This window comes from Sceloporus undulatus, chromosome 9, assembly GCF_019175285.1.
Source record: "Sceloporus undulatus isolate JIND9_A2432 ecotype Alabama chromosome 9, SceUnd_v1.1, whole genome shotgun sequence".
Taxonomy (NCBI): Eukaryota; Metazoa; Chordata; class Lepidosauria; order Squamata; family Phrynosomatidae; genus Sceloporus; species Sceloporus undulatus.
The window spans coordinates 10,670,798-10,683,671 of NC_056530.1; the positions used below are offsets into that span (position 1 = coordinate 10,670,798).

The 12,874-nt window shown below is 45.5% G+C and overlaps 1 protein-coding gene across 2 annotated transcripts in view; it reads right to left on the reverse strand.

The window, feature by feature from the left end:
- Positions 1-12,874, reverse strand: part of DLGAP3 (DLG associated protein 3) — a 175,903-nt gene that overhangs the window by 25,059 nt on the left and 137,970 nt on the right. For both annotated transcript variants that reach the window (XM_042441275.1, XM_042441274.1), the window contains exon 3: positions 11,726-12,833. In XM_042441275.1, coding sequence (XP_042297209.1) covers positions 11,726-12,751 — 1,026 coding nt within the window. In that variant the 5' untranslated portion in view covers positions 12,752-12,833. The remainder of the gene's footprint in view (positions 1-11,725; positions 12,834-12,874) is intronic.

The following is a 12,874-nucleotide window of genomic DNA, read 5'->3' on the forward strand; positions in this document are numbered from 1 at the left end:
CAACTAAAGCATTCCTGAAAGATGTCCATCCAGCCTCTGTTTAAATATCTCCAAAGAAGGAGAATCCACTATCCATTGAGGCAGTCAAAGAGCTTTTGCAGTTAAGAGTTTCCCACTGAAGTTTAGATGGAATCTCTTTTCTTGTAATTTGAATCTATTGGTTCCTGTTCTAGTCTCTGGGACAGCAGAAAATAAGCTTGCTCCATCTTCTACATATCTTTGGGCTTTTAACCCAACGTTTAAAAGAAATATCAAAGTTCCCGCAGACAGAGGGGTTCAGACTGGATTATAGAAAAGTTTTGGCCATGGTGCTTGCGGGACTCTGAAAGTTGTAGTGACAAAGAAAAGTACATTTGAATCTTGGCTTGACGATGGAAACCTGAGGAGTGACAGCCTCAGCCTCAGAGGAAGGCAATGGCAAATCCCCTCTGAAGAAACCTGCCAAGAAAACCCCATGATAGGTTCACCTTACAGTCACCAAAAGTCAGAAATGACTTGAAGGGGCACAGCAAACATAACAAATATTACATGGAAAGAAAAGGATGGCTTTCACTTAATTGGTCAACAATCCCCATTCCCCATTTTCTCAATCTTTTGTCGTGTAACCTCCAATGGCACAGAGTTAATTCTGGCAAGATGGCATCTTCACACAATTTATTCCCTCCACACTAAACAGGTATGACCTCCCTTTTTCACTTTGACATTTCCATCCCAGGGGTTGAATATATTCATTATTTCACAAAGCTTTAGCCTGTCATCATACACTTCAAACAACTGTATCTTGGGGCAAACAGTGTGCAATACAGGCAGGGTTGGAAAATAACAATTTTTTGGAAACTGAAAAACAAACAACCCCCAAACCCTGTTTTTTGTGGGCGTTAAACTTTTTTTTTTGGGGGGGGTGAAACCAGGTTTTTTTGCATTAATATGTAGGACTACACCAATATAGGTCTAAAGCATAAAATTAAGGCGCAAAATGCAGTTCAGATGTTATGGCCACTATCTTGAATAATAATTGTTCTTTAAAATGTGCTCTTTTAAAGCAAGTTGTCTTGGTTGAATGTTTTCATTTGATTCTGAATGGCATTTCTTGCACTATAAAATAAAGTGAGCAACTGAGACTGGTCTAAAAATGAACAACTGCCAATAAACTATTAAAGTTAAAATGCTAAAATTCAAACAGTCATTGTTATTCCATTAATAAGGTTGGAAAATAGTATTAATAGACTATCTATCTATCTATCTATCTATCTATCTATCTGTCTGTCTGTCTAGATAATCAATTTAAAAACAGGAGTTTTTAAAGATTTAAAGCATGCATGATTTAAAGCAATGGTGGTGTGATTGGAATAAACTATGGATACAATACCTCTGGACCATTTATCATGCCCTCTTCCCTGCAAGACTGTTATTGGTCACTGTGCAAAACAAGCCAGGTACAATATAGATATCATCCCCCCCCCCCATTGCTTAATAGGAAATTTCAGGGTGGGATGAGTTAAATTATGGTAGCAATTTGGGGAAAAGGGTTAGTTCCTTCCTTTCTCAGGGACCCAGATCCAAAAGTGAGGAGATCTGATGATGCAGGGAAGGCAAGAAGCTTCCAGCGCACTGGTGCAGTGAATCCACTTTGGAGTTTAGTCTAAAGGAGCTATGCAAGATGCTGAATGCTACCTCCAAAACAGGTAATAAGCCCCACACCATATTCACTGCACCCTTGATAGAGATGTCTCCGATTGCTCCTGTTGTGTTGAAACTCCTGTTTCATGTGCAGCTTGCTCACTTCAGTGCAGAGCTACAACATACACTTGGCTTACTCACTAGGTTGAGCACATCATTCAAATGTTATAACCATATTTCCACATATAATGACAAATTAGCCAATTTACCACAGCTTTCTGTCCAGCTGGCCATAGAGTTCTTGGCCAAGAGGCAACAAAAGCTGGACTTCTAGTCCTCAGAAAGCTGGAATGCAGAAAGCTGCTATGTCCCACATCCATGAACCCAACCAACCTGACCTGGAAGGGGTTGGTTTCTATAGGTAGCTCCAATGCTGCCCCCCCAACCCCTTCAGCTCCAAGCTTCTCAAGAGATTCCCTGGATGACCTTGCCTTCTCCCACCCTCTCCAGGATGTTCCTAAGGACCATCCATAGCGACATCTCAGCATCCCCACCTCACAGCTCCCCCGGCAAGGGAGCCCTGTCCAAATCCCACCCATGATGGGAACATGGGAACAGGCTGTTTGACATCGGCTTGCCCCCGATGACGCCCTTACCGGGTTCCGGTGACGGGCTGGCATCCCGTGGGCAAACAGGAAGAGAGCAAAACAGCTGGATGGGAGCAGGAGGCCTGAACAGACACTGCTGCTTCGGCTTTGGCTTCTGCTCTGGCTGTTTGGTCCTCTTCTCAGAGGAAACATCAAGGGGTGTTGCTCATTGTTGCCTCGCCCCTCTCATGTCCTAGCTGTGGTGGGGCTGAGATGGGGGAGAGCCTTAAACTGGGACTGGATCAGTGGCATGCTTCCACGCCATCTGCACCCCCTCCTGTCCCTTTGTCTGGATGGGCAATCAAACTACGTGTCATTCAATCTCTCCTTCCCCCCGGGAAAAACAGCGATTGAGAGAAAGAGAAGAGTTAATTAGCTTTTAATTGGAAATGGACGACCCCGGCATGGAGCTGGCTAGCTTGCCGAGGCCCTTCAAGGGTTAAGCAGTTGTAGATCAGATCAGGGGCATCAGGGTGGGAATGTTTGGAGCCTGGCGGGTGAAAGGATACCCATGTTAGCAATTGGATGTGCTGCAAAATCACATCCAGGTTGGAGGAGATGAGGCCTTTGTAGGTGGGGCTTGGCCACGCGCCATGTGTTGTTGAGAGAACCATGCCCAATCTGTGTTGCCCCAAGCTCGGCACCCATCCTCCAGTTAACTGGAGCCTTAAATTGAAGGCTCAAGGGAGGCAGTTGGCCGTATCGATGGAACTGGGTCCCTCCCGCCTCTTCCAGTGTCAGGAGAGCCCCCCATGTAGAATGGGGAGAAATGGAGCACAGAAACTAGTTCAGGCTCATATTAAATGGGAGAGGGTTGTCTGTGACCCTTTGGAAGTGTTGAAGCATGGCGGGGTCAGTGGTAGGTCTAGGGGAACATATAGTTGAATAAAAAAAATCTGAAAGGCTAGATTGTGGCGATACTCCAGCATTAAGCAAAATTCCAGATCTTGAGCCTTTTCGCATTACGGTTATAGCACTATGATTTCATTTTAGCTGCCAAGGTTCTATTCTTTGCACTTTCAGAAGGGATACATCAGGCCCTTGGTATCTACTGGGGTTTGGTTGCAGGACTATCGCCTGTGTGGATACCAAAATCTGTGGACGCTCAAGTCCCATTATATAGAGTGGTGTGGCAAAATGGTGTTCCATATACAAAATGGCAAAATCAAGTTTTGCTTCCTGGATTTTTTTTTTTGGGGGTGTGTGTGTAATATTTTCAAGCTGTGGGTGGTTGAATCCATGGGTGAAGAATCCATGGATAGGGAGGGCTGACTGTATTTAGAATTCTCAACCAGACAGTTCTAGTGTGTTGGCCTTGAAACTATGGTTGTAACTCCTGGGAGACGGTCCAAAAAATCTAGAGGACCAAAGGCTGAGAAACAATGCTATGATAACTGTTACATGGATTTGTAACTGGTTGATTGGCCGAACCCAAAGGGTGCTCAACAATGGCTCCTTTTCATCCTGGAGAGAAGTGACCAGTGGGGTCCCACAGGGCTCTGTCCTGGGCCCAGTGCTATTCAACATCTTTATCAATGACCTGGATGACAGAATTGGGAGCATACTTATCAAATTTGGAGATGACACTAAATTAGGAGGAATAGCTAATACCCCAGAGGACAGGATCAAAACTCAAAATGACCTGAATAGACTAGAAAGCTGGGCCAAAGCTAACAAAATGAAATTCAACACGGAGAAATGTAAGGTATTGCACTTAGGGCGGAAAAATAAAATGCACAGATATAGGATGGGTGACACCTGGCTGAATGAAACTACGTGTGAAAGGGATCTAGGAGTCCAAGTAGACCACAAGTTGAACATGAGTGAACAGTGTGATGCGGCAGCTAAAAAGGCCAATGCAATTTTAGGCTGCATCAATAAAAGTATAGTGTCTAGATCAAGAGAAGTAATAGTGCCACTGTATTCTGCTTTGGTCAGGCCCCACCTAGAATATTGTGTCCAGTTCTGGGCGCCACAATTCAGAAAGGACATTGAGAAACTGGAGCGTGTCCAAAGGAGGGCGACAAAAATGGTGAAGGGTCTGGAAACCATGTCCTATGAGGAATGCCTTAGGGAGCTGGGGATGTTTAGCCTGGAGAAAAGAAGGTTAAGAGGTGATATGATAGCCCTGTTTAAATATTTGAAAGGATGCCATGTTGAAGAGGGAGCAAGCTTGTTTTCTGCTGCTCCAGAGAACAGGACCCGGAACAATGGATGCAAGCTACAGGAAAAGAGATTCCACTTGAACATTAGGAGGAACTTCCTGACAGTAAGGGCTGTTCGACAGTGGAACGCACTCCCTCGGAGGGTGATAGAGTCTCCTTCCTTGGAGGTCTTTAAACAGAGGCTGGATGGCCATCTGTCAGGGATGCTTTGATTTGGATTTCCTGCATGGCAGGGGGTTGGACTGGATGGCCCTTGTGGTCTCTTCCAACTCTACGATTCTATGATTCTATGATATCTCATCAAACTACAAAATTCCAGGGTTCCATAGAATACAGCTTTTGCTGTACATGGGGAATCACAGTACTACAATTCTGTAATGCAGAAAGGGCCCCTTCTCTTTCTGTCTGCAACCACACAAACCATGCTTGAGCAAAATGTGACCCACTGAAACAAATGCAATCCAGAGATTATATTCTGTTGGATGCCTGGCCATCTCCTGCACTCTGGTTTTACGTATAAGTAAGCCAAGGACGGTTGCTGTATTAATCTTGGAGGTCCATGCTGTACTGGTTTAATTTTTTAAACATTTCATTCAACAGCAGTTGTTGTTGTTCTGGAATGATACACACATATATAGAGGAGACACATGGGAATGGAGGATGGGCTGTTTTCACACTAGGACACCTACATCTGATTATCCTTTTGGGATTTTTGTGGCTTTGTCCTTCGTAGTTCATAGAGATCACAGGTGTGTGTGGATGTGAATGGAATAGTTTCCTGAACTACAAAGGCTGCTGCCATACTGAAGAATTAATGTGGTTTGTCACCACTTTAACTATCTTGGCTGAATCCTACAGAATTCTGGGTTTTGAAGATTGGTGAGGCACCAGAGCTCTCTGATGGAGAAAATATTGCACAAAACTACAAACCTCATAGCACTGAGCCATTGCAGTTAAAGCAGTATCAGACTGCATTAATTCTGCAGTGTAGATGCAGCCAAAGTGATGAAACCCTTCCTATTATGTTTACCTTCTCTGCTTTCCAGAAGTATTTCTGTGCTGCAAGCCAACGTGGAAGTTGCATAGTAACCCTGCATAGTATTCAAAGCCAGCCAATTTATTTTGGCAGATGAAACAGAAAAGTCCCACAAGCATCTCTCACTATCCTTAGCAGTAAAAGCTCATGACAAATTAAATCACTAACAATTTCCTCTCTTTTCATAAAAAGGAGGGAGGGAGGAGGAGGAGAAAAAGAAAAGAATGTAGGAACAGCTTTAAGACTAAATGGTTTTTATTTTTCCAGGAGCTTTCATGGATATGAACACACTCCTTTAGATGCAACACAGAGATGCTGTACTGCAGCATTTCCCTCTTCCCTCCTCCTTTTTTTATGTTGCAAGAAACTAACACAGCATCTTCTTTGAAAGCTCCCTTTTCGAGATACCGCCAACCTTCTGGCTCAGATGGCTGTTGCGCCATGCTGTCTAACAGCAGTGTTGTTGAGTGGGGATTTAAACCTGGATTTCCCCTGCCCAAGGCTCAAACTCTAACCACTACATCACACTGCCACCAACTTTCTAACCCTTGTTAGCCGAACGGAAGATGGATCAGCTTAACTGCGGCATCATCAGTGGTGCTTCTTCAACTATGCAGTGACAGTTGTGAGCATGGGGAGAACAAAGAGCATGAAGGTGAGTTAATCAGAAAATTGGTAGGTCCCCGCCTGTTTTTTCCATGCACCTCTTGCTGCCTGGAGGACCCACAAGTCATAGAATCATAGAGTTGGAAGAGACCACAAGAGCCATCCAGTCTAATCCCTTGACATGCAGGAAAGCACAACCAAAGCACTCCTGACAGATGGCCATCCAGCGTCTGTTTTAAAAACCTCCAAAAGAAGGAGACTCCACTACTCTCCGAAGCAGCGTCTTCCATTGTTGAACAGCTCTTACCATCAAGAAGTTCTTCCTAAGGTTTCGGTGGAATCTCTTGCTGAGCTTTGATACCCTTTGGGGTACAGTCTTATCCTTGGCATTGGACACATTTGCAGAAACCCAAGGCTGAAGCCAGAGCTTGGAAAGCATTCGTTAAAACAATTGGTTGTCTCCAATTCATTACACCTCAAACAAGGATGATTCTACAATTTTTTTATTTAAATCACTAAACACTAACAATATCATTGCCAAGTGGTGATGAATGACTCTCATTATTTTAATGTGAAGTCGAAGGTTTTCATGTCTCACCAGCATTTATTCCTGATGTCTCACCAGCATCTGTGGCTGGCACCTTCAGAGAATGCTTTCCCTGAAGATGCCAGCCACAGATGCTGGTGAAACATCAGGAATAAACTCTTCTAGAACATGGCCAAATAGCCTGAAAAACTCTTATTATTTTAATTTGTCTTCAAGTCATTTTCAACTTTTGGTGGCTTTAAGGTGAATCTATCATAGGGTTTTCTTGGCAAGTTTCTTCAGAGGGGCTTTGCCATCACCTTCATCTGAGGCTGAGAGAGTGCGACTTGCCCAAGGTCACTCAGTGGGTTTCATGGCTGAACTAGGAACCCTGGTCTCCAGAGTCCTAGTCAAACCAATATGCCATGCTGGCTCTCATGTTTGGACTACAGCTCCCAGAATCCCAGCCTTTGGTCTTGTTATCTAGGGGATGCTGGGGCATTTCCAACTCCTGACCTTGGATAACTGGAGAGACACATCGGCTCCTTTCCACCTGACTCACATTTGCGCTAAATGATGTGCAGGCAAGTAGGAGCCCCACTTGACAGGCGGCTCAGGTATCCGCTCAGCTTCGCAAAGCTTATTTCTCAATCACAGCTCATCAAGCAACAGCCGACATGATGAGCCCCGGCTCCTTCCCAAGGGGAGAAGATGCTGATGGAAGGAGTTGTTGTTCCCCACCTTCCATTTCCCATAATTTTTTTTTAAATAATAAAAAAATGCTTTTCATGCTTTGAAATGACACAAACCAGGAAAGGCCAGGGAGGGAAGCTGTGGCTGCTGTTGCTGGAATCATTCACGCCTCTGCCTTACAGGTGTGGGTTTGCAACAACGATAACGTGGGGGATGCCCCGATGATGCAGGCTGTAGCAAAGGCAGGCCAGGGACCTCTGCAAAAGGCTGTGAGATGCATGTTAAAAAGGAAGCCTGGAGTAGAAGAGGCGGGTGGAGGCCAAGGACAGAGGAAAATGAACCGAGTCACTTGAGAAAACCACTTCGATCTGTGAACAAGGCAGAAATGCCGAGTGATGGAGAGACAATGGGGCACCCATTCTTTGTGATCCAGGCGTAATGCTGGGGGGGGGGGGGAATGAAAGCAGATGGAGAGAATTTGGCAAGCAGGAGAGAAGGTGAACTGTTGCCAGAATTTGGAGCTGGGGGAGTAGGAGATATTTTTTATGGACTGCAACCTCCAGAATCCCCCAACCAGCAGTTGAGGTTCTGGAAGTTTTAGTCCAAAAAATCCTCCTCATTGCAAAATGGCAAGGTACATGTAATTAGTTTTTCTTTCCCATAACCAAGCTGTTACTACGTTACATTATGTTGTCTTGTGCCTTCAGGTTCATTCTGACTTATGGTGACCCCAAGGCCTTTGACAAAGTTCCTCCTGGGCCTCATTCCCACTACCTTTTAAACTGGATTGCAAATTGGTTTGAAACAGTTTAAATGACCATTGTTCACACTTGAACTGAATTGCTGAAGCGATTCAGAGAGGGGGGCCATGTACTGGACCCATTTAACCCGCGTCTTTATGACGCTGATTTGTTCCGCGTCTTTTTGGATAAATCAATTCCGTGCAAGTGTGAACCAGATGCGGATCGGAATCGATTTAAATTTGCCCTTTGTCCAGCTGGAGCCGACCCATTTAGAATCAATTCGTTTGTCAATGTGAACCACAAGTGGGTTATTTCATATTATTTTGCAGCAAGAAAATGCGATTGGGGCAAATGTAGTGTGAACCACGCTCCACTGCTGAACCGATCCATTCATTCGGATCACAAAGCGATTTATTTGTAAGTGAGAATGTGGCCCCTTGATATCCTTGCAAAGAAATTCATAAATGTAGGATAGACAATGTGACTGTTAAGTGAATTTGTAATTGCCTGACCAACCAAACCCAAAGGATGGTCACCAATCTTCATCAAGGAGAGAAGTGACTAGCAGGTGCCACAGGGTTCTGTCCTGGGCCCAGTGCATCTGTATAAATGATTTGGCTGATGGAAATAGAGGGCGCGCTTATCAAATTTGTACAACATAATTAGGTGAGGTAGCTAACAACCAGAGGATAGGATCAGAATTCATAATAACCTTATGAGATTAGAGAGCTGGCTCAAAACTAACAAAATGAATTTTAACAGGGAAATGCAAGGTACTACACTTTGAGAGAGAGAAAAAATGAAACACGCAGATATAGGATGGGGGACACCTGGCTTGACAACAATACACATGAAAAGGATCTAGGGGTCTTAGTAGGCCACAAGTTCAACTCGTTTTTAGGTTGCATCAATTGATTCTAGTAAATAAGCCTATGGTGCCTAGATTGCAGGAAGGAATAATACCACTCTGTTCTGCTTTGTTCAGACTTCACCTGGAATATGGTGTCCACTTTTGGGCACCGCAGTTTAAGAAGGATATTGACAAGCTGGAACATGTTCAGAGGAGGGTGACCAAAATGGTAAATGGTCTGGAAACCATGATCAATGAAGAGCAGCTTAGGAAGCTGAGTATGGTTAGCTTGGAGAAAAGAAGTCAAGTAAATATCAGAAGGGATGCCATACAGAGAATGGAGCAATCTTGTTTTTTGTTGCTCCAGAGAGTAGATATGGAGCAATGGATTCAAACTACAGGAAAGGAGATTCTCCCTTAATGTTAGGAAGAACGTCCTGACGGTGATAGCTGTTCAACAGTGCAAAATGCTGCCTTGGAGTGTGCTGGAGTCTCCATCTTTAGAGGTTTTTAAACAGAGGCTGGATGGTCATCTGTCAGGAATGCTTTGATTGTGTATTCCCGCATGGCAGGGGGTTGGACTGGATGGCCTTTGGGGTCTTTTCCAACTTTATGATCCAATGATTCTATTACAGGGTTTTCTTGACAAGATTTGAAGGGTGAACTTCCCCTTCTGCAGCTGCCGATTTCCTCCTGAATTATTTGTGGGTTTGCCAGTGCTTTTGCACACTTATGTAACAGCCCCATTCTCATTATGCCAGGAACCTCTGCCTGATCTCGCTCATTGCCATACCCTACACACTTTTCAAAGGCTCTTTTCTGCCTACTGCATGCAGTATTCATGCACCTGGCAATAGCTTCTTCCACACTGGTGTTGGAAAGGGGGCCGCATTGATGCATGTATCGCAAGAACTTCCTTTGATCTGTTTTTTTCTTTCTTTACTCAAAAGAAGGTGATAATGTTCCAGAGTAGAACTGGCTGGGCTTATTGCAAAGCAGATGCAGTTCAATGGAATATATATATATATATATATATAATTATAATGGTGGCTTTAAAGGATCTAGCCAAGGGTCTGAACTCTTCTGCCAAACTAGATCCAGAACCGTGGGAAGCTCCTTAAAACTCTAAAATAGAAATCAGAAATTGAGGCTGCATCTATAATGCACAAATAATCTCTTCCATTCCAGAATTTTCTGAAAATGCCAGCCACAGATGCTGGTGAAACATCAGGAATAAACTCTTTTAGAACATGGCCACAAAGCCCAAAAAATCCACAAAAAACTATGAAAGCCTTCAACTTCATGCTTGGATAAAGTTTTTTCTTTTGGACTGCAATTCCTAGAATGCTTACTGCTGCATTCCTGTAGTCCAAGAACATTGAGAAACACTTTTCGACACTCTACATCTCTCCATCTGTATCTGTGTCTCCATTCTGCATATTTAGGGCATGGCTGCAGGGAACCTGAGAAAAGAGAAAGGTTTTGTCTCCTGCAAGCCAAGAATCCTTATGCAGCCACCCACCCAGCCACCCCCGGTCTTGTTTTGTTCTGTTTCTTTCCTCATTAGCGTATGAGGAACCATTGATCGGACCTACGCAGAAGCCTCCGTGCAAAAGAGACAGAGAGAGAGACAGAAGGAAGGTGGCTCTTCTTAATGGTTTGTTTGGGCATTATTAGCCATGAGCCATAGGGCAGCATGGAAGCACTTCAAGACTTTGGCAACTGAATATCATTTTCAGCACTTCAAAAATCTTGGTCCTTTTCAATGAGAGGCAGCTGCCTTGATCGCTTACCCGCTTTGTGCTTTTTTTTTTTTATTTTGCAAGGAGAGGCTATTATAGCCTTGACATTTCTCTAATCACTCACATCAAGGTGCAGTGCCATGATGCATCCTGGGAAAGGGAGCCAAGAGAAAACAACAGAACTGGCCAAAGGAGGAGGGCAGCTTTCTGAATCAGCAGGAGGGTGGCTTAAGTTTTGGGAACAGACAGTTACCAAAGAGCGTTTGAAAAGAAGCTCAGTCCCTAAAGGCCACTATGTTTATTAGACGGAGAGATATTTGTTCCAGCTTGGCCAGAAAGCTGAATAGAGCATCTCAGTTTCACTCTGCACTTTTCTGCATGGCGTGCCCGGCCAATAGCCTACCCCACTAACCTTTTTGCAGATGAAAACTGGGACACATGTAGTCAAAAAGCTTTAAAGTGTGGTCAAAATGACAAATGTTTTTAATGAGGAGCAACAGACAAGCTAGGGAAGGGTGCGGCAGTTTGCTTTTGCTTGAGCCTACTGGGAAGGTCAAAATTCTCCTCTCCTTCCTGTGAGTTAATTGAGTACAAACTACTTTTGCACTTTGAATTCAGTCTGCATCAATTACAAGGAAAAAGATTCCACCTCAACATTAGGAAGAATTTCCTTACTGTAAGAGCTGGTTGACAGTGGAAGAAACTGTCTTGGCAGGTGGTGGACTCTCCATCTTTGAAGATCATCTAACAGAGGTTGGATGGACATTTTTCACAAGTGCTGTAGTTCTATATTCTCGTTTGGCAGTATGGAGTTGGCCTTGTCATTGTTGTGTGCCATCAAATCATTTCCGACTTATGGCAACCCTAAAGTGACTCTATCATGAGATTTTCTTGGCAAGATTTGTTCAGAGGGGCTTTGTCTGTGTCTCTTGGAGTCTGAGGCCAATGATAAAATCAGTACACCATGGTGGCCTTTTAGTACTTCACCAAACTGCAAATCCTAGAATTCTATAGATACCGCTATGACAGTTAACGTGGAGCCATAGGTCCTATAACCATACAGTTTGAAAGGGCCCTAAAGCTACCCACCTCCTTACCTGAAGATAATGATAAGACCGTTCCTTGGCCTTCGCCTCTTGGAGCATCAATGGTTTCTCTGGACCACCTCCTGAGCTGGGATAGGCCTCTCGCGCTTGGCTGACTGTCATGGTGTGCCAGGAACTCCTCTTGAGAGTCTGGCCATCCAGGGACATGGACATCCCGGCGCAGGCCAAACATTTCCCTTCCCCGCCTCCACTCTTCAGACTCTTCAGGGTCAAGTCTCTGAAGGCACTTTCTGGAGCATCCACGCAGAACTGGGTGGACTGGTCCACAGCGTGTTGCCTGCCGGACACCATGTAGCTGCTGTCGCTGTCCAGGTTATCGTCCGAGCTCCACCAACCCATCATCTTGTTCCGGTGGCGGGAGGAAGAGGAGGAGGAATCCAGCTTACGGTCTTTGCTTTTGCTTCGCTTGCCGTGGCGTGACTGGCGGTGGTGATGGGGAGGGTGGTGGTACCCGGCTTCGCCTCCCCGGCCCTCCATCTTGGTGCCGTTGTACTCCCGCTTGGAAGGGGCCTCCAGGGAGTGGGACTTGGCAAAGAGCTTCTGGACCGAGTGGACGAGGTGCCGGATGCGGCTGGGGCTCTCGCTACGGGGCTGCTCCGTGCTGCTGGCCCGCTGGTACTGCAGTGTGTGGAAGCCGTCGTGATGGAGCGGCAGCTGCTGCTTCTCAAACTGGTCAAGGAGGGTCGGGGGCAGCCGGTTGATCTTGCTGGAAGGGTGAGCGGCCGCCATGCACTCGTCACAGGAGTCGTACGGCTGGGGAGCGTGGTGCATCCTAGGGAAAGTGCTGCTGCTGCTACTGGCGGCCGAGGGGGGCTCCGTTAGGCTGAGGGGGGCTTCGGCAGAACTCCGGGATGGGCAGTAGTGGTCCAAAGAACAAGGCTCACTGGGGCTAAGGAGGTATGGCTGGCGGGATTCCTGGCTATGGTGGATGTATTCCATTGGTTGTTCGCAGGCCTCCGGGACGCAGCGGCAAGGGTGTTCGCGTGACTGGCTGCGCTCGCCATGGTAGCTCTTCATCGTGTCATAACTGAGTGTGCTGCCTGCTCATCTTGCCATCCGGGGGCAGTGAAGGTGGCAGTGTCAAGAGACCATGCAGCACCTGCAAAAAGATACCACCAAAACCAGATGATGTTATACCAA